The 20,756-nt window shown below is 41.1% G+C and overlaps 1 protein-coding gene across 2 annotated transcripts in view; it reads left to right on the top strand.

Annotated features, from left to right (window-relative positions):
• BLNK (B cell linker) overlaps positions 1–20,756 on the top strand; it is a 162,962-nt gene that overhangs the window by 124,680 nt on the left and 17,526 nt on the right. For both annotated transcript variants that reach the window (XM_032770260.2, XM_032770258.2), the window contains 11 exons: positions 2,499–2,548; positions 3,813–3,853; positions 5,448–5,604; positions 7,253–7,404; positions 7,936–8,014; positions 10,409–10,498; positions 15,555–15,580; positions 16,212–16,237; positions 16,539–16,637; positions 17,717–17,759; positions 20,476–20,506. In XM_032770260.2, the coding sequence (XP_032626151.1) occupies positions 2,499–2,548; positions 3,813–3,853; positions 5,448–5,604; positions 7,253–7,404; positions 7,936–8,014; positions 10,409–10,498; positions 15,555–15,580; positions 16,212–16,237; positions 16,539–16,637; positions 17,717–17,759; positions 20,476–20,506 (794 nt within the window). The remainder of the gene's footprint in view (positions 1–2,498; positions 2,549–3,812; positions 3,854–5,447; positions 5,605–7,252; positions 7,405–7,935; positions 8,015–10,408; positions 10,499–15,554; positions 15,581–16,211; positions 16,238–16,538; positions 16,638–17,716; positions 17,760–20,475; positions 20,507–20,756) is intronic.

Genomic DNA, 20,756 nt, shown 5'->3' with positions numbered 1-20,756 from the left:
TGGCTCAGATATAGAGCTCTTCTGTGCTTCACATTCTTTTGTTATAACATATTTACATATTCTGCCAGGGCCACAGCCAGGATTTACAGTGTCAGTCAAAATACTGAAGCAAGCCTTCCCAATTTATTGTCCGAACACCTACGGTATGGGCCAGGCCACGCATCCCTCTCCCTCAGAAGGGTCCCTATTGGCTTCCTCTCCACTCTTTTCCTTTGTCTCTCATGTCCTTGTGCACCTCAGCCCAAATCCAGCATGGAGCAGCCTGCTGAATCTGAGGCCACCCTCTCCATGAAACCTAGACCTGAGACAAAGCATCAGCCATTTCCCCTGGCAGTGGCCCTGGTTTCTTCTTTTTAACATGCCTGTGCTAACCTGGATGAGATACGGGAATAATGCTGTTAAGAATGCTTAATAACATACTGCCTGCATATACTCATGTTGTCAGGCACTAGTAACCATTCAGCAAGGAAGAACTACCTATACTTTTTTCTGACACCACTTATCAAGAGAGCTGGGCAAACTCTGTGAAAAATGTTCCATAGACAGGACCGGCGCTAGTGTTTTTAGCGCCCTAGGCGCACGGCCATTTCGCCGCCCCGCGCGCTGGTCCTGCGGCTCCGGTGGAGCTGCCGCAGCCGTGCCTGCGGGAGGTCCACTGGAGCTGCGGGAGCAGTGGACCGTCCACAGGAATGTCTGCGGCAGCTCCACTGGAGCCACGGGACCAGGGGATCCTCCGCAGACACAACTGCGACAGATCCACCGGAGCCGCCTGCCGCTCCCCCTCCCCCATCAAAATGCCGCCCCCCAATAATCTTGGTGCCCTAGGCGATTGCCTAGGCCACCTAAATGGAAGCGCCGGCCCTGTCCATAGATATTTTCTTGAGCTTGGTAATGAATGTATTTTGGCCATGTCTGCACCATGCATACATGTATGTTCACTTTTTACAACTATATGAGCAGTAGAGTTTCACTAGCACAAACTGTGGAAGAAATCATTTGCAAGAAACCAAATCTTAACATTTGCACATCTGGGTATTCAGTCAGATGCACTCACCCCATCAGGGAACAGAAACAACATTTAGCTGTGGGTCTTAGCTGAACAGTCACAAGTAAGCAGCATGCCCAAGTCTTGAATATTGAGTATCAAATTATTGCAGCAAACTGTTAAGAAAAACAAAAATAAGAGAAAAAATTGAAGGAAAACACAATGGCTCAGAAACCTTCAAGAGCACAAGAAAAAGTTACAGTCATTGTGGACATTATTCCTGGTGAATTATACACTCAGCTCTGCAAACAAACATAACATCCCAAGAAGCACTTCTTTTGGGACCTGACTGAAAGCCCATTGGAGTCAATGGGAGTCTCTCCATTGACTTGGGCATTGGCTCAAACCCAGGGTGTGGTTTCATCAGTGCTAAGAAAAATTGTTGGATTATATATTAAGAATGAGTATAAAAGGGCATTTTAATGCAAATAGTATTAATGCTTTATATTAATACAAAAAGCAAAACAATACTAGCTTCAGATACTTCTGCTCAAGCATGTAATAGCCCAGATGCACCATTGGATCCGACTTAAATAACTTCACAGAAATGTGTCTCTTCTTATGAGGTACTATCAGATCATTAATGGAATAATAAATAGATTGCTACACTAAGCTCCTGGGGTGCTCTCCCAGGGCTTATAATTAAACAAACAGGAGCCTGCATGATTTTAAATTCTAGGTAAGCATAGCACAGTTGCAAATGAAGAGAAGCCTATGAAGAATTTTCAGTCTTTCTATAAATAATCCTTTAGTTCACTCAATACTACAGAATCAAAGCTATTCAAATTGTATTCCCTTATGAAAAATAATTGGTGTGAGACTTTCTTTGTTAGTACTTCCATTATTGTACCAAACATGCAGTACCTCATACATGTGACAAGTGCAAAGATTGAGAGCCCAGATCTGATCTGATACCAATGTAAATCAGTAACTCCATTGACTGCAGGAGCTATACATGTACAAAATCATTGTAAGTGAGATCAGAATCTGGCTGAGAGACAGCCTGGGAAAACTTTTAAGCCTCAATTGGAATTTAAAGTGTATGCAAATCTAAAGTTGTAAATTAGAACCAGAGAGCCCTGTACTCTTTTATCACTTCACATATAAACCTCTTACTAGGATTTTTATGAGCCTCAGTCAGCTTTACTTCTTTAAACAGATGTGCACATATCTATAATGTATAATGCTGCCTGTAGCTTCTGCTCCTCTGTATATGTGTTTCTTTAAAAAAAAAAAAGTTCTTAACAAAAAACTCGGATTGCATTCTATATTCTTGGCTGTTTCCAAAAAATACTCTCTTTTCAAAGCATTTGCCTGCAGCAATTGGCTGAATATCTGTGACAATGACCTGTGTCTTCAGTTGCAGATATCTTTTGTCATCAGCTTTTTTTATGTGTTGCCTTCCTGCAGCTATTACTTATTGGATCATAAATGTAAAAATTATTGTTTACAGGCTAAAAAATAAACCCCCACCAAGTGTACCACAAAGGGATTATGCTTCAGGTAAGGATGGCTTAATGGAACTTTAAACTGTATATTTTTTCTAAGAGTGTTACAACTGCATATTTGCTCACATTTATCTTTTAGGTGAGGTGAATCCTGAACCATGACCAATAACTTATAGTGCAATTTTCTCTGGTAAAACGATGGACAGCAAACTGTGGAGAGCTTTCCCAATGGGAAGAACAAAGACTAAAGAGTAGTTGATAGCCAGCTCAGTGGTTTGAGCATTGGCCTGCTTAAACCCAGGGTTGTGAGTTCAATTCTTGAGGGGGGGATCTGAGGCAAAAATCAGTATTTGGTCCTGCTAGTGAAGGTGGGGACTGGACTTGATGACTTTCCAGGGTTCCTTCCAGCTCTACGAGATAGGTACATCTCCATATTTTTAAGTGCTCCTGCTACCTGACTCTCAGAAGCAGCTTTCACCTATTCTATGGGATCCGGCCATTCTCAACGGGGAGAAGGCTCCATATCCAGCCATGCTGAATGGAGTGCCAGCCCAGTTCAGGGCTTGTGAAGTGAAAGTAAAGAAAGAAATATGGGCAAATAGGTTTCCTTTCCCACAAAAATGGAATCTGATGGTGCTAATATAATGATGGCATCAAACATTATCTTCAAGTGTGAGTGGAGCTATATATGCTTATTTTACACCTTCATTGTTTTACCTTTGTTTTGAAGTGTTAAGAATGGTTTTGTTAAGGACAAAAAGTAAAACAGCAGCAGACTAGGTGGGGAGTGACTGGGAGTGGTCAATCTAATAATTGTTCAATGATTTTTATAGCCAGTTCTAAGTGGACAGGCTTCCACATCCCTAAAACTATCATAGTTAATTGGCACCCAATTTGGAACATCACCAGAGAGGCCAAGATCTGAATTGTCAAGAGGGCTGAATGAGCTCTTCCTCTCTCTTCATTTCCTTTAAAAAGGGGATTCATGGACATGGCAGTATGGGGAAGCTTGCATTGCTACTATTCAGACTGGGGATAAGTAGAGGACTGTGTTGTCCAGCACATCAGCCTGGGACTCTTTCATGAGCACTCCCAATTAATTTCTAAAATCAAATAAGCAAAAGAAGCAGAATTCTAATTACTAACACTATTCAGCCAAAACGAAGTGTGTTTGGCACAAACTTTCAGGAATTGTGTGTGTGTGAGAGAGAAAGAGAGAGAGAGAGAGAGACTGGAATGCAATAGAGCCATTCAATTAGTGGCTAAGATGAATGTGATCACTATTCCATTCCCTTAAATAACTCAAATGTTTGGTTTAGAACATGCAGAGGATGAAGATGAACAATGGTCTGATGATTTTGTAAGTATATTTTCCTGGGGTCATAAAACAGTTACTCTTTCAATTAGGATCACACATGAGATAATAATGAAAGTTTAGATCTGAATCAGATACTTTCAGTCAAATCTACATTTCCACTATTAAAATCCTACTATATTCATGAGGTTGAAAATTTTCTAAAGTAGCCACTGATTTAGGCTCCCTCGATTTTTGGGTACCCAGCTTATAAATACCTTAGCCCAACATTCAGAAGCATTGTTAATGGTAGCTGTAGATGATCAGCATCTTGGAAATTTAGGGTTATGGTATCTCAACTTGAGCACCCAAAAAACGGGGCACCCAAAATTAGTGGCCACTTTTGAAAAAACACTGGACTATTCTTGTTTAGAAGATTTACAGATACTTTTAGATTTCACTTACTTCTCAGTGTTGTCAAATTTGTGGTTAGTGATTTATTTTTTGACATCACTTATTTAGACAGTGGTAGCACCCACAACGTGTTGGGCATTTTCCAAACACTAGAAAAAACACAGGGTGAAATTTTGCCCCATTGAAGACAATGGCAAAAGTCCCATTGATTTCAATAAGTCCAGGATTTCACCTACAGTTCCTGCCCCCAGAGCCCATACAATCTATATAAATTCACTGTCCTCTGTTATAAGATTTGGTCTCCATTTTCTGACATTTCAAATATATTTAATGTTTATCCATTTTCCTTTATTCCAGGCTACTTGAGGTGGACCTGCTATAGAATCCCAGGTCTGAACACCCCTAAATTTGCATAAATTTGAGGAAAATTCAGATCCAAACTTTGTAGCTCTGGACAATCTCTAATTGTTTTATGTTTGAGATTCCCAGATTTTCTTTGCATAAAGCGTGTGAAGATTATTCATTAGCTCATAGAAAACTAGCTAATTCCCAGGTAGATGCCAACTGGTGAATGGCTATCTTCTTGGGCTTTAGTGGCAAAGCCCCATCAGGTAGCGTTGGGGATGGTAAGGTCTCCTCAGCACTTTAGAGTGAAGCAAATCATGACCCATCCTGCCACAGGGCGAAGAACCCGCTTTATTCTACAACTTGCTTCCCTAAAGCCAGCTGTTTCCTCCTGGTGCTAGTTCCTGACCTCTCCCTGAAGACCAGAAACCAGAAAGGGGAGATAGAGGTCACATCAGCAGCTGAAGTTGAGACTAGGAAGGAACTGGTTCCCAGGGTAGTGGGTTGGTGGAGAAGCATAAGGTTGTTGACTCACAGATGTGTGGGAATGAAGTCCCAGCTTAGCGGAGGGCCTGTGGCGATGGGAGGGAGAAGGCAGAAATAGGAAGTGAGAGGTCGGTGGTTTTCAGTGGTGATGAGACGAAGGCATAGGGGTACTGAAAATCAGGGTGTTAGCACTTTGTTAAATCCTTTTTCTCCAGAGCAAAAATATTTTAAATATGTTTTATGCTGAAATAGAGTAACACTAATGAAGCTGACCATGTTCATAACTGTCATATGACAAGCAAGTGTTTTTGTAGGTTAGCAAATAATGCAACTGGTGAGATGTTTGAGTATTACTTCCACGAATGAATCTACAAATGTTTTACAAAGTAAGAAATGGGAAGCTGTGTGTTTCTAGGACAGCGATTATGAAAATCCAGATGCCCACTCTGATTCAGAGATGTATGTGGTTCCGAGTGAAGAGAACTGTGATGATAGTTATGAGCCCCCTCCAACTGAGCAAGAGAAAAAGAAGATTCCATCATCATTTTCATTTTCAAGGGGAGAATACGCAGGTACCTATGAAATCTTTGGCTACGCAAGCCTGTCAGCCCCTCAGCTATTTATACCAGTGGCACCATTAACAAATTGAAAAAAAAAGAAAAGAATTTCAGATGTTGTCAATGTGGTGTGAAGCCCGTCCTTTTCTCAGGAGTTAGCCTCAAAAGGAGGAGGGGCTGTTTGTTCCCGACCCCAAGTATCAGGGTGCCTACTTTCTGGAAAGATTCATGGATTTGCTGGCAGGTGAGACACCCCCTCAGCATTGCCGCTGTCTCCCAAGTTTTTGTTAGTATATTTTGTAGGCCTACAGGCTTTGTGATGAGCAGTTATAAACCAAATAATAAAACAATATGCATGGGAACATTGGGGAGAAATTTCACTGAGCAAACCCCAGAAATCACCCAGTTAGCCTAATCTGGGGATTGGTTCTTCCCTAGCTGATTTAAGGTCAAGCAGGAAGGGCAAAACATTAAAGGACCACTTTTTTCTATCTTGTTTATACCCTAACTTGTTAGCCAAGCAAGTGCAAAACAGGGGCCATAACAGCATAGGCGCCAACTTCCCCTCTTTCCCATAGGTGCTCGACCTTCCCCTGTGCCCCGGCCCCACCCCCACTCCACTCCTTCCATGAGGCCCTGCCCTCATTCCAACTCAAAGTCCCCACTCCAACTCTGCCCCCTCCCTGCCCCTATTCCAACTCTTTCCCCAAATCCCCGCCCCAGCCCCGCCTTCTCCCCTGAATGTGCCACAGTCACACTCCTCCCCCGACCTCCTGGAGCATGCTAACGCTGCCAAACATCTGTTTGGCAGCAGCAGCCAGGCATGAAGCTCTGGGAGATAGGTGGAGGAGGGGGGACAAGGCACGCTTAGGGGAAGGAGGGGCGGGCAGGGAAGGAGGGAGGCTTGGCTGCCAGTGGATGCAGAGCACCCAGTAATTTTTCCCCATGAGTGTTCCAGCCAGAGCACCCACAGAGTCATCGCCTCTGCATAACAGTCCCAAAGATATAAGCCTAAACTGCCCTTAACAATTGGGAGTAGGAAGCAGGTAGCCTTAAAAACAGGACTGGAAGGAGATGACTCTGCTTATATCGCTCCAACAAACAGACCCTTCTCTTCCCTTCAACTTTATATTCTGAGCCGCATACTGTTCCCATTGAAGTCAATGGAAGTTTTTATATTGACTTCAGATGGACCAAGATTTGGGACATTGGGAAAAGGAATATCAACATAACCATTGCACACCTCTTCCCCCATCTCTTTCAGTTTCATTATATGAGGCTCGGGTACTGGATATATATAAGGCACTTAACTACTATAGTGCCAAACAAGTGGCTGGATAGGTAATAAACACATTATTTGCACACTTCAAATAATGAGGAATTGTATTACCGATACCTTGTAAGTATTTTGGTAGTACCCCAGAGAAGCTGGCCATATCACCTATTTCAGTCTCACCAACCTTACTGCATGGGAACTTATATGCTACAGTACTTAAGGACTATAGAACATAATAGATTCTCATCACTTCCAGTCACAGAACATTCTATATGACTTATGCTACAGGCAGAGTAAAGATGCTCAGTTTGCATAGATATTAAAACAACTCTTTGCAGTTAGTGAGTAATTATATACTAAACTTCTCATTTCCCCCCTCATTCAAAGACAATCGCACAACCCAGCAGGAGCCACTGCCGAGCAGGCCAAGTCAGTCTTTAATTAAATCCAAGAAACCATCTAAACCATCTCTGCCATCATCGTCTGTCGCTCTGAAACCAAAAGTGCCACCCAAGACCGAAGAGTTCAATGAGGATGAGGTAATATTCACAGATACATAAGTCTTTACAGTACAGATGAATTATGGCCCATAAGTATGATGAACTATATGCTGCACTTGTTTAATATGCTAGCCTTTCACATCTGGCTGCTGTGGTTCAAATCATTACATAGGTCATAAAAATAAATGCATACTCTCACAGTAGTTTCTAGTGGACATTTACCCAGTCGTAAATCTGTGGAGCCATTCAGCCCACTTAGCATTCTCCGTTCACCAGAGACTGATTGCTGACAGGTGGGGAAGAAATGGAAATATTGAGCACCAGGGCAGGGCTACAGAGTGCTAAGACAGTAAGTGATCAATCAGCTGTGCCACAATTGGAGCTGTTTGGTGAAGGGGGAAAGTCCATGGAAAAGCCCAGACTTATCCAGTCACAGAGGGAATTTAGATGCCTGAAACAACCACTGGCATTAGTGCATCTTGTCCATCCCTGCCAAAACAGGCTTGTGCCATGTGGTGTATTTGACATAATTCATTCTTAGCTTGTAGTTTTTCTCTTCATTTTTCTCAGGATGATTATATCGTGCCTGTAGATGATGAAGATAACTACATTGAACCTACGGAAGGCAGTACTTCACAATCTACAAAACGTGAGTTTTAATCTTTTAAGCACATGATAATTTTACTCTAGGGTAAACACAGTGCCACTGGATGTCTGTTGCTAGGGTTCATAGTACGGCTGTCAAGCTATTAAAAAAATTAATTGTGATTAATCGAACTACTAAACAATAATAGAATATCATTTATTTAAATATTTTTAGATGTTTTCCACATTTTCAAATCTATTGATTTCAGTTATAACACAGAATACAAAGTGTACAATGCTCACTTTATATTTATTTTTTATTACAAATGTTTACACTGTAAAAAAGAAACAGAAGAAATGGTATTTTTCAATTCCCCCATTACAAGTACTGTAGTACAATCTCTATCATGAACATTGAATTTACAAATGTAGAATTATGTACAAAAATTAACTGCACTCAAAAACAAAAAAATGTAAAACTTTAGCACCTACAAGTCCACTCAGTCCTACTTGTTCAGCCAGTCGCTAAGACAAACAAGTTTGTTTACCTTTGCAGGAGATACTGCCGCCCAAGTTTGCTTACAATGTCACCTGAAAGTGAGAACAGGCATTCCCATGGCACAGTTGTAGCTGGCGGCACAACATACTTACGTTGTGCGCTAAAAATTCATATGTCCTTTCATGCTTTAACCACCATTCCAGAGGACACGTCCATGCTGATGATGGGCTACTTCCAGACTCCCCCTCGGAGCTTACCTGGATCCTGGGGTCGTCCTCCGCAGGGTCCAGGTGCATGGGTTCGTCCCAGCCAGGGCTGGGTGGTCGGTCCGGCAACTCCTCCGGAAAGTCTGCCCAGGGTAGCTCCGGCGGCTCCTCCGGGTAGCGGGCATAGGGAAGATCCGGTAGCTCCTCTAGGTAGCGGACACAGGGGAGCTCCAGTAGCTCCTCTAGGTAGTGGGCACGGGGGAGCTCAGGCCACTCTGGGCAGCTACCCTGGGTTGCAGGAGTCTCCCAGTCCCGAGCTCCCTGAGGGACATCTGCTCACTCCAGCTGCTGGGGCTTGACTGAGCTCTGAGGCCCGCCTTTGTAGTTCCGGGTCAGTGCCTGACCCTTTGCGGGGCAGGCTCAGAGCCTGCTATAACATGAAATATATGGCAGAAGGCGGGTAAAACAGAGCAGGAGACATACAATTCTGCCTCGAGGAGTTCAGTCACAAATATAATTAATGCATTATTTTTTAATGAATGTCATCAGCATGGAAGCATGTTCTTTGGAATACTGGCCAAAGCATGAAGAGGTATATGAAAGTTTAGCATATCTGGCACATAAGTATCTTGCAATGCTGGCTACAGAAATGCCATGTGAACGCCTGTTCTCACTTTTAATTAAGAAGCAGGCAGAATTATCTCCCATAAATGTAAACAAACTTGTTTCTCTTAGCAATTGGCTGAACAAGAAGTACGACTGAGTGGACTTGTAGGTGCTGAAGTTTTACATTTTTTTGTGTTTGAGTGCAGTTCTGCAACAAAATAAATCTACATTTGTAAGTTGTACTTTCATGATAAAGAGATTGCACTACAGTACTTGTATGAGGTGAATTGAAAAATATTATTTCTTTTATCATTTTTACAGTGCAAATATTTGTAATAAAAAATAATAATATAAAGTGATCACTGCATACTTCGTATTCTGTGTTGTAATTGAAAATGATATATTTGAAAATTTAGAAAAACATCCAAAATATTTAATAAATTTCAATTGGTATTCTCTTAACAATGTGATTAAAACTGTGATTAATCATGATTAATTTTTAAAATTATGATTAATTTTTTGAATTAATTGTGTTAATTAACTGTGATTAATCAACAGCCCTAGTTCATAAAGAAGAAGGGAAAGTACTAAAGAGACTGCACTCAAGTGAAGGGCAGTGTGGGTCTCGTAGCTAGGACAGTTGCAAGGCAAAAGTTAGGGTTGTCTTTTCCAACTGCCATGTTTGGCTCCTACCTCTCTTTCCATAACCTTTCACAGTCCTGTACCCCTACAACTGAGAATCTTGGCTTGGTTTGCCATGCCCCTCTTCTCATCCAAGAGTACTGCTTCATTAAAATTCTCCACATGCTGGGGTGTCCAGGCAGATTTTTAACAAAGAGATGTGGGGCTTCATTTTTTACTTCAATTGCACCCGGGGTTTACTTAGCTGGGAATTAAACTTACAGTGCTAAAGTGAAAAGTCAATTAAACAGTTTGCAACTCTGCACTTTCACACGGTTGACAATCTTGGATATTTATGGCAAGGTGGAAGCACTGAGAATAAGGTTATTCACATGAGTCAGAGGCTCTTCTTCTGCCACAAATGAATTTCTCAAGGTCTCTTGACTAGCCCTCAGACCTTCTTTGTATTTGTTCTCATTTCATAGATGTGACATTGGTATGTTTTTGTCTCCTTTTTTGTTTTAAGCTCCTGTAAACAGATCTACCAAGCCAACAAAGCCAGTTCTTCCTAGCTCTGCCAAGTCCTCTCCTGCTCCTGTGTCTCCTTTCGTGCAAGGTATGCAACGTTTATATTGGTGTAAGAGGATCATCTTGCAGACACCCTGTTTTGACAAAGGGGTTTGGAAATGCAATAGTATGATTTTGGGATGGAAAAGGTATTAATATGTTGCACATAATTAGGGATGGCTGAACCAGCTCAGACATTTGCTCATCCCTGGAAACAGCCAACCTATTTGTCATTTATTTCCTCCAGTGGCACTTGGTCTGGGGGCAAGTGGATAATCTTGCTCCCTATCTCTAAAAGTAGGAAGTATGAAAGCTGTCTATTCCCTCCAGTGGCAGGTATTCTTCGGAGTGTGGTCCATGCACTGCGGGTTCATCCTCATGCCTCACTTTCATCTTCAGCGAAAAGATAGGCTGTCTGTACATTGTCACTTTCAGCGCTAAAACTTTAGTGATTGAGGGGTGTGAAAAAACACCCCCCTGAGAGACAAAAGTTTTAGCACTGAAAAGCACCAGTATAGATGGCCATACTCCCGGCGATAAAGCTACCACCGCTCATTCGGGGTGGTTATATTTTAATTGCCGGGAGAGCTCTTCCCCGACGATAAAGCATGACTACACTGCCCACGTCACAACGCTGCCCTGGCCATGCTGTAACATTGGCAGTGTAGATATACCCATAGATAGCATTCTGCTTAGCTGGAATGAGAGCCAGTAATCCTTCCTAACTGGGTATTCCCACTGATCTTGTTGCTTGGTAATGTAAAAGGAAATTCTGGAGCATTCAAGATCCTTCCCTACATTCCCACAATCACCACCCATCTACTTGCTCCGAGGTTTTCCAACACTAGGAGGCATTCTGGTGCATAAATTCCAGAGTGCTTGCATGGTTGGTTTTTTTGTTTGTTTTTAAGTTTAAAGCAAGGAGATCAACTCATCCCAATGTAGGGCTTGCTGGATCATGTTGCTCCAGAGCTGTTGAAGAGGTTGCCCAATAACTCACTTGATGGTGAGTTAGCACAACACTTGATCAGGAGGAGAATGCTGCATAGGACTTGATAATGAAAAGAGAGGAGACCTACCACAAGGGGTAATAAGCACATGTAGGGAGAAACACAGCTCTTTTGACAGCAAGGTAATTATGTAGTGAGGATTGGTCACAAAGCTGGCAAGGGACTTAAAGAACTTCAGGTTACTTGTATAAACACACACACTCTCTCTCCCTCTCCCTCCCTCCCCATCTCCCCTGCTGCCTCCCTCTCTCTCCACATTGAACCTGACAATTCTGACCTAAACCTCTGGTGACTGTCTCATTGCTACAAATAAAAGTACTATTCTATAAACATTTTTCTGTATTCTCCGAGTCCAATTAAAAACCTAGCATTAGCCCAAAGCAATTTACTGGGTGTTTTATTTCAAAGATCCATCTGCTCATCTCTTCTATTGCAAGATATTAAGTTACATTTGATGTGTTCAAAACATAAACCTATCACACGTCTGTAAAATAAAAGCAAGTTCCCCTTCAGGTATTTCTAGTTTATAACAGCCATTTTGCCTATATTGTGTTTGAAATAGATCCCTGCACTATAAATCTGTTTTAAGAATGAATAAAACTGGAATAAGCTACTTGTCTTGAATTCATTTCTGCTTTTTATTATTTTGCTTTAGTAAAAGTCAGACTCCAAATGGATCAACATAAGCTAAAAACACTTACCGGAACCAATAAATCATTGCTCAATTATCTCATTTCAGCATAGGATACCAAGATGCGTTTTTAAAATACTGAATCAAGACTCAATCTTACTGAGATTGTGTGGATTCTGATCACTTTGTATATGCTTCTTTTGTTGTCATGTAGTGTAAAAGGATGTTTATTTGGAAAGAGAAAATAAAGCAAATAAAAGGGTGGGATATTTTCTTCTGTAATTGCAAACGTGTTTAATCCTTTCGCTGAGTAGTGCCAATTCTATGCTGTATTGCTTTCTAGTCATGGCATTAATTGCCCAGACTGTAACCTTTACAAACTAGTTACACAATTCTTACCAAGCATTACGCATGTTCATTTTCATTAGGAATTTGTTTAATTTCCAAGCCATAGTTACCAAAGTTCTCTGTGATTTGCAGTTTTATCACATAAATTTTCAGACATCTTTAAACACCTTTTCAGTGTTGTGATTTCCTATTAATCACAGGCCTGGTCTACACTACGCGTTTAAATCGATTTAAAGAGCGTTAAATCGATTTAACACTGTACCCATCCACACTACAACGCCCTTTATATCGATATAAAGGGCTCTTTAAATCGATCTCTGTACTCCACCCCGACGAGAGGAGTAGCGCTAAATTCGATATTAACATATCGGATTACGGTTAGTGTGGACAGGAAATCGACGTTATTGGCCTCCGGGCGGTATCCCACAGTGCACCACTGACCGCTCTGGACAGCAATCTGAACTCGGATGCAGCGGCAGGTAAACAGGAAAAAGCCCCGCGAACTTTTGAATTACATTCCTGTTTGCCCAGCGTGGAGCTCTGATCAGCACGGGTGGCGATGCAGTCTCAAATCCAAAAAGAGCTCCAGCATGGACCGTACGGGAGATACTAGATCTGATCGCTGTATGGGGAGACAAATCTGTTGTATCAGAGCTCCGTTACAGAACACGAAGTTGGCATTGTGGTAGCTCTTCTGATAGGCTTATCCCATAGTTCCTGCGTCCTCCCCCTGCGCCCTTGGGAATTCTGGGGTTGAATCATTATTGTCGCGGGTGGTTCTGGGTAAATGTCCCTCAGTCAGTCCTTCCTCTGGGAAAACATCAGCTTGACAAATCTTTCGCGCCGTTTTTCCCTGGATTGCCCTGGCAGAACGCCCATAGCACAGCAACCATGGGGTCCGCGTTCAGCCTTTTTTTTTTCCGGCAACCTGTATGTGTACTGGATGCCGTGGAGAGAGAGGCTGATACTCCAGCGCTACATAAAGCCCAGCATTACTTGCTTTGCAATGATAGCAGAGATGGTTAGGCCGTCGTTCTGTACCGTCTACTGCCGATGAAAACTGGCAATGAGATTGAGGTTATCTCTCCGCCTCTGTACTTGTCGCGCTGCTATCATAGTGCCCTCCGGTGAATCGGCCGGGGGCAGCACGCAAAAGCAAAAATTGGGATTTGACTCACTTGGGACTGAGTCAATATCCCTCCCTTAAATGGTTTCTAAAAAATAGAGGTTCAGTCCTGGCCTAGAATAAGGGGCAAGTGTATTAGAGGCCAGTGTATCGAGAGACAGGCTGCTCCATGTCAGTATTCCAGGGGGGCCCCTGCAACCACCCCACCCGTTGCTTCCCTCCTCCCCCAAACCTTCGGGTACCATGGCAGTGTCCCCACACATTTGTGTCATGAAGTTATAGAAAGAATGCATGGAAATAGAAACCGAGACTTGTTATGAGATAAAAATGAGGGGGAGGCAGCCTCGCGGGGCTATGACAGTCCAGGCAGTACAGAACTTTTCTTTACACAGAAAGGGAGGGGGCTGATGAAGCTCAGCCCCCAGTTGCTATGATTGAAGACAGTACGCAGCGTTCTGTATATCTACTGGGAGTAACTGGAGTCATTCCCATTTTTACCCAGGCGCCCCCAGCCAGCCTCACCTGAGGCCAGCCAAGAGGCACTCACGGACTGGATGGATGAAATGGATATCAGTCATATTGTAGTCTACCACGGGGAGGGGAGAGGAGTGATACTGCTCTTCACTGCTGGCAGCATCGCGTCTACCAAGCAGCATTCAGTAACATAGGGGACATTGAAAGAAGTCAAGAGCAGATTTCTTTCTCCTTTTCCTTTCACGTGGGGGGGGGGGAGAACGAGGAGCTATTCTTGAACACACAGACACTGTGTTTGAACCTCCCAGACACTGGGAGCTTCAGCCAAGAATGCAATTTACTTTTCAGAGACCTGCTGTGGACTGTGTTGGGATAGCTGGAGTCTCAGTACCTCTTTCCATCCATGAGCGTCCATTTGAGTCTCTGGCTTCCCGTTTTTTACGTTTGTCCAAAACGGCCAGCGCTGTGCTTCAGAAATCGACGTTAGCCTCAGACCATGGACGCACAACGCCGAATTACTGTGCCTAGTGTGGCCACATGAAATCGAATTTATAATATCAGTTTTATAAAACCGATTTTAGCTAATTTGATATTATCCCGTAGTGTAGACGTGGCCACAGTTTCTAAGAAACAATTTTCTTGATGATTTTAAACAGATAAAAAGCTCCCTCTAGTGGGTATTAGAGCACTTGCCCGATTACAGTTCTTACTTTGCTAAAGTTAAAATATAATACAACCTAGCGTCACTACCCTCAGTGAAGTTGGATTTAGATTATGGCATTAATTATTTTAATTTTTTTTTTTTAATATTCAGGATTTGCCATCTGTTGGGATTTTTGGGAGCAAGTAAAAACCCTGCAATAGTGAGCAGGAGCTCAGGGCTAACAGTGTGGCCATACAAAGGACTCAGCCCAGTGGATTCTCACTGAAAGTTCAGGGTTTATGATTCATTAGGTCCCTTCTTCACCAAGGTTAGAGGAAGGTTCAAAGGTCATCCAAATGTGATAACATTAAAAACTATTCCTAATTCAGGCTCTTTTCTTGCCTCTTGCACTAAGAATGGTACAAAAATAAAGCAACAAAGAGTCCTGTGGCACCTTATAGACTAACAGACGTATTGGAGGTTGAGCTTTCATGGGTAAATGCCCACTTCGTCAGATGGTGCTTTGTTGCTTTTGACAGATCCAGACTAACAGAACTACCCCTCTGATATTGGACAAAAATAAAGGTTATTTGGGTGCAATGTAATTCCTGTAATTGTTGACTGTGAATATGGATTTTTGTCCTTTTCATCATGTTTACAGTTAAAAAGGAGTAAGGCACAGTTTATTATGAATAAGACAAGAAGAATCAGTCCCTAAGTGAGAACAATCACATCTCAGAAAATTACCTTCTCTCCAAAAGAATCTTATTTTCTCTTTAAAAGCAGAACTTTGATGTAAATTCCAGACTGTATTTCTGTCAAAAGAGACCTGTGATCCGCTTTTGTAACTACAGAATATTCTTTTTCCTTCAGACGTGTATGAGGTTCCCGAAGAAGAGGTAAGACCTTACGTACATTTTATGGGTCATAGTTCCTGCACTATACATGCATGCTGCAACTTGAAAGCACTGTATCCTGTGGTGCAAAATCATTCAGAATAAATGTGAGAGTAAACCATTGTATTAACTCTTTAATAGAGAGAAAATTGGAACAAACCTTTGCCACTGCGAATGGTGCCCCATTCCCCTGGTAACTTCATAACGCCATGTCTCTCCACCAAATGGCAGTGAAAACTTGTTCTACCTACCACAAGTTGTTAGGTGGGGTAAGGCTTTCAGCTCTGCTTAATGTGATCCAGCCTTACAAGCACAGGCCTACTGGAGCATTTTCTAGAAGTGATGCCGCAGCGAAGGAATCATGAACTGTTTTGATATGATCTTTTCCTTCCCACCTCCCAGTACTGACATGGCACATAACTTAGTAGCATGCTTGGGGCTACACTGATATAGTAGTGGTCATTTTCTGGCTACCCCATCTTTACGCATATTCCCAAAAGGCAATGTTTTGCTGCAGATACATGCTCCAATAAATAAGATATCACAAAGGCAGCTTAAAATCCTATATTAGCAGAGATGCATTTTATTAAATACAGATATGACCAAGTTATTAACAGTGCATTTTCTCTTAAAGGAAAAACCGTCACCACCAACAAGCAGGTAATGCATTACCATGAAATTCTGTCCATTATTAAAAGTTTCTTAGACCTTGTCAAGAAATATACTTTGATAACATGTGAGCATAGTCTAAATATTTATATATTTAGTACCTATGTATCGCAATAGAAGAGATACCAAATTAATAAAATATTGTAATATTTCTTGATGAACTTTGAGAATGAGAACACACAATACATACACTCAAATACATTGTGTTGTCTAGGATTACAGAGACTTTTTTCTTTTTTAATTCAGTGTTTTTTGCATAATGTTTCTAACTTCACCTGTGTTGTCTTATTAGGATCACTAAACCTCTTCCACCCAAGCCTGTTCAGAGTACAGGAGGACATTCCCACATGCTCAGCTCAGCCAAAGAATCTTCTAAACCAGACACTTCTAGGTTAGTTAAAATCAGCTTACGTCTCCTCAAGTGTAGAGCAAACACTGGAGGAAGCAGATTCTTCACCTCGCCACAGAGTGCCTACCTATTGCATAGCCTTCAGACAATGAATGATTATTAGGCCATATGTATAAATTACCTAGGCAAGAGGGGGTGAGTTAAGAATGAAATTTCTCAATTAACTCTCAATATCCTGGTTTTAATGGATTTGCCAGAGGTGTAATACTTCCTTAATGTATTTTTTTGCTGTTTAACGTAACATGAAGCAGGAGATTGCAGTAGCTGATCCCTGAAAACACAAATGATTTGAGAAGTAGGCAACGTTAGGACGCTTATTATCAAAACCAAACCCACATACCCAATTTTGAAAGTAAGTGTTAGAGCAAGATAGAGGGGTAGCCCTGTCCTCTCCCTTACCAAGGCATGGAGGGTCAGGACAGTGGTGGAACAAATGGAATTCCACCCACTGGAGTGGGGACACAATTCTGGGACCCAATAATGGAAGTGAGAACCCCCTGCGTGCCAGAGCCAAGCTCCACAAGGGGTCTCTGTGCCCAAGCAAATATGGAGTTTTTAGGTTGGGTGCAGATTGAGGGGTAGGGCAGGACTACATGACCCCCACCCATGGATCAGGTGCATAGGAGCAAAGCTAGCTCTTGCCTATAATCTCTTCCTTCCATGTGTCTCCAAGAACATACAGTGCCCATAAGGGAGTGTGGAGGGGCTGAAAGGAGATAGGGGCTCATCCCCACCCATTGTTCTTACAGAGTAAGCCAGGGTCACCAGGAAAAAGCAGGCTGCCCTCACCCCATGCGTAAGAAGGAGCATGGGGAGTGAAATTCCAGAGCTGCACTAGGCCTCCCCATGGGATAGCACAACTTCATCCAGTCTCCAACTCAGGGCTGTATGTTAAGGCACAACCTTACCCGAAGCAAACTGCAGCAGAACATAGTTATAACTAACAACCTATTTACTAAGGTATACTATGTATCTTGAAATTGAAGAGAACTTACACCTTTGGGCTCAGCAATTTTAAATGAAATCAGAAAAATATTTAAATCATTTTGTGTGTTTTCCAGAAATATTCTTCCTCTTCCCAGAAATCTTCCTCAGCAAAAAGCAGTGAGTAGCTAAACACCATTAGAAAAGAATGCATTTAAATGGTGAAGGGCAGTGCTGGTATCTGCATTATATACTGCTATTTGTTGTTATCTGTATTAGAGACAAGTATAGAATTGTAGATTACTCTGGAATGTAAACAGATCCAAAGCATCAAAGAGCTGCAGACTCATGTCATATTATTATAATTGTGGAATTAAAATTCCAAATATATCCTTCATGTTCAAAATATTAACATGATTTCTTACAAGTCCTGATGGTCTGAAAGGAATAGCTGACACATACAACCAAGATGCTGACGCTTTTACATCCATGAGTAAGCCCTGTTAAACTGAGTAGATGTATTTGCATGAGAGAGAAAATGGACCTTATTTCTGTATTTTCCACCCTTTGGGGTCTAATATCTCCCATGCATTGATGGAGAATACATTCATAATCCCCATTAAATCCCCAGTCTACAAATAAAGCCTTTTCAATGGAAAAATTCCAGAGCCTGCACCCATGACCTTGATTTTCAAAAGCGACTAGTGATTTTTGGTGCCCAACTTGAAGCACCTTCAAGGATCCTGATTTTCAGAGGGTGGATGATCAATGCTTTCTGAAAATCAGGCCTCTTTTGAGGTGCTCACTTTATATTATTATAAAAATGATAAAAAAGACAGTTCAATCTACAAGTTGAAGTATGAAGGGACATATGAATGTTTAGTATATCTGGCATGTGAATACCTTGCATCACCACCTACAACAATGCCATGCAAATGCCAGTTCTCACTTTCAGGTGACAGTGTAATTAAGAAGCAGGCAGCATTATCTCATATATGTAAACAAACTTGTTTGCTTTAGCAATTGGCTGAAGAAGAAGTAGGACTGAATGGACTTATAGGCACTAAAGTTTTACATTGTTTTGTTTTTGAGTGCAGTTATATGGGGAAAAAAAATCTACATTTATAAATTGCACTTTCATGATAAAGAGATTGCACCACAGTATTTATATGAGGTGAATTAAAAAATACTATTTCTTTTATTTTTTTTCCGTGCAAATATTTGTAATAAATATAAAATGAGCACTGAACTTTGTATTCTGTTTCAGAGGGGTAGCTGTGTTAGTCTGTATCACCAAAAACAATGAAGAGTCCTTGTGGCACCTTAGAGACTAACAAATTTATTTGGGCATAAGCTTTCGTGGGCTATAATCCACTTCATCAGATGCATCAATCTGATGAAGTGGGTTATAGCCCATGAAAACTCATGCTCAAATAACTTTGTTAGTCTCTAAGGTGCCACAAGAACTCCTCGTTGTTTTTGTATTCTGTGTTGTAATTGAAATAAATATATTTGAAAATTTAGAAAAAACATCCAAAGATATGTATAATATATTTAAATTGGTATTCTATTAACAGTTTTAATCAAACTGCGATTAATCGCAACTTTTTTAAATCTTACAATTAATTGTGATTTTTAATCCTTTGACAGACCTATAAATAATTAAGTTATATTTAATAACCAGACAATTCATTAAGAGCTAAAAAAATTAAAAGTTAAAACAATAGTCAGAACAAAGTACTTTTATTTCTATTTTGAATCTTTATAAAATCTTGGTCACATTTATCAAAATCAATAAATTCCCATTAAACTTCTTGATTTTGAGGAAACAGCATTTTCTGATGGAGGAAAAGTATACCACTGAAAATTTTTCAGCCAGCTGTAGGTTTTATATTATCGTTTCTGAGGCACAGAATCAGTAGCAGAGGTGGGAACTGAACAGTTCTGACTCCTCAGAATCTACTCTAATCATTATGCCAAACACACATAATGACTCTTATGATAGCAAAAGTCATAACTAAAATTAAGTCGGGACCTTTATTATAACCCTACGTTCTCATATGCTCACATCTGAGAAACATCTTCTTAGACACTTTCTTCTTTGGTGTTTAACCTTTTCATGCTTGATGATGAATTTTTTGGAAAAGTATGAACATGATCCTGTCAACATTTCTGAGTTATTAGAAAATTAAAAAAACGTAACTTTCATGCATGGCACATCTTGGAGTTGGTTGCTCACAAGAGTTGCTGTGGAGGAGGGAACTAAGTGTTCAAGACCCCTAAAAGTCACCTCTGTTTACAAGAAGAAAGGAAAGATTAAATGAATCTCCTTCCCACTCCCAAAGTCATCTACTGTGTTTTGGGAAACAGAAACCCAATACATTTCCCTTGTTATCAAGTGCCCCAATGGTTCTCCAGATGTCAATGCCTCTGACTGCTTCTAAAATGTAATGTTTTCAGTGATAAAAATAACTATAGCACACTGAAAATTTGGGGACAGGATGAAAAACACAGTTGGTGCTCTACCTATTGTATTAGTGAATTTTTTGTTCCCTGGTCTGGCATGCTATGTGAACTAGGGTATCTTACTGCTGAATTTAGCTCCAGTTTACTATGGAGTACTTGGAGCCTGAGGTTCAGTAACATCTACTATGCTGGGGTGTTAAGAGTTAAGGAATTGTTCGTTAAGTGATTTCAAATAGCTGGATGAAATGTACTAGAGAGGCTTAATATAATATACACTCTATACAAACATTTTTGACATTGGTGCAATTCTATATGGCCCATACCAGAACGTCTTAGTCCCTTCTCCTAGATTCTACTTACATATTTATCATTTTTTACAATTGCTGCATTGTAAGTGTGAGCTGACAAATACTGTGTATTTTAATTTCAGGAGCATGATCGGAATGAAAAACATGATGAAAGTAAGTATTTTGCACTGAAGACATGGTGATTGCTAGAAAGATTTTTGGTCAATATATTATTGACGACCTCAAATGCAGTAGTACGTTCCTTTAAGTTTAAACTACAACCATCAGTGTTAAGAAAAGGAGTTTAATGAACAGCTAAAGAGCTTAGTCAGTGTAAAGACAAGCCAGTAAACAACTTGCTTTAGACTTGAGTTGTTTTTGTACTCAGTGTAGACCAGGAGTTCTCAACCTTTGTGTGCCATCC

Source organism: Chelonoidis abingdonii, chromosome 15 (assembly GCF_003597395.2).
Source record: "Chelonoidis abingdonii isolate Lonesome George chromosome 15, CheloAbing_2.0, whole genome shotgun sequence".
In the NCBI taxonomy this organism is placed as follows: domain Eukaryota; kingdom Metazoa; phylum Chordata; order Testudines; family Testudinidae; genus Chelonoidis; species Chelonoidis abingdonii.
Note: the sequence above shows the minus strand (reverse complement) of the source record. Positions and strands in the feature narration are given on the sequence as shown.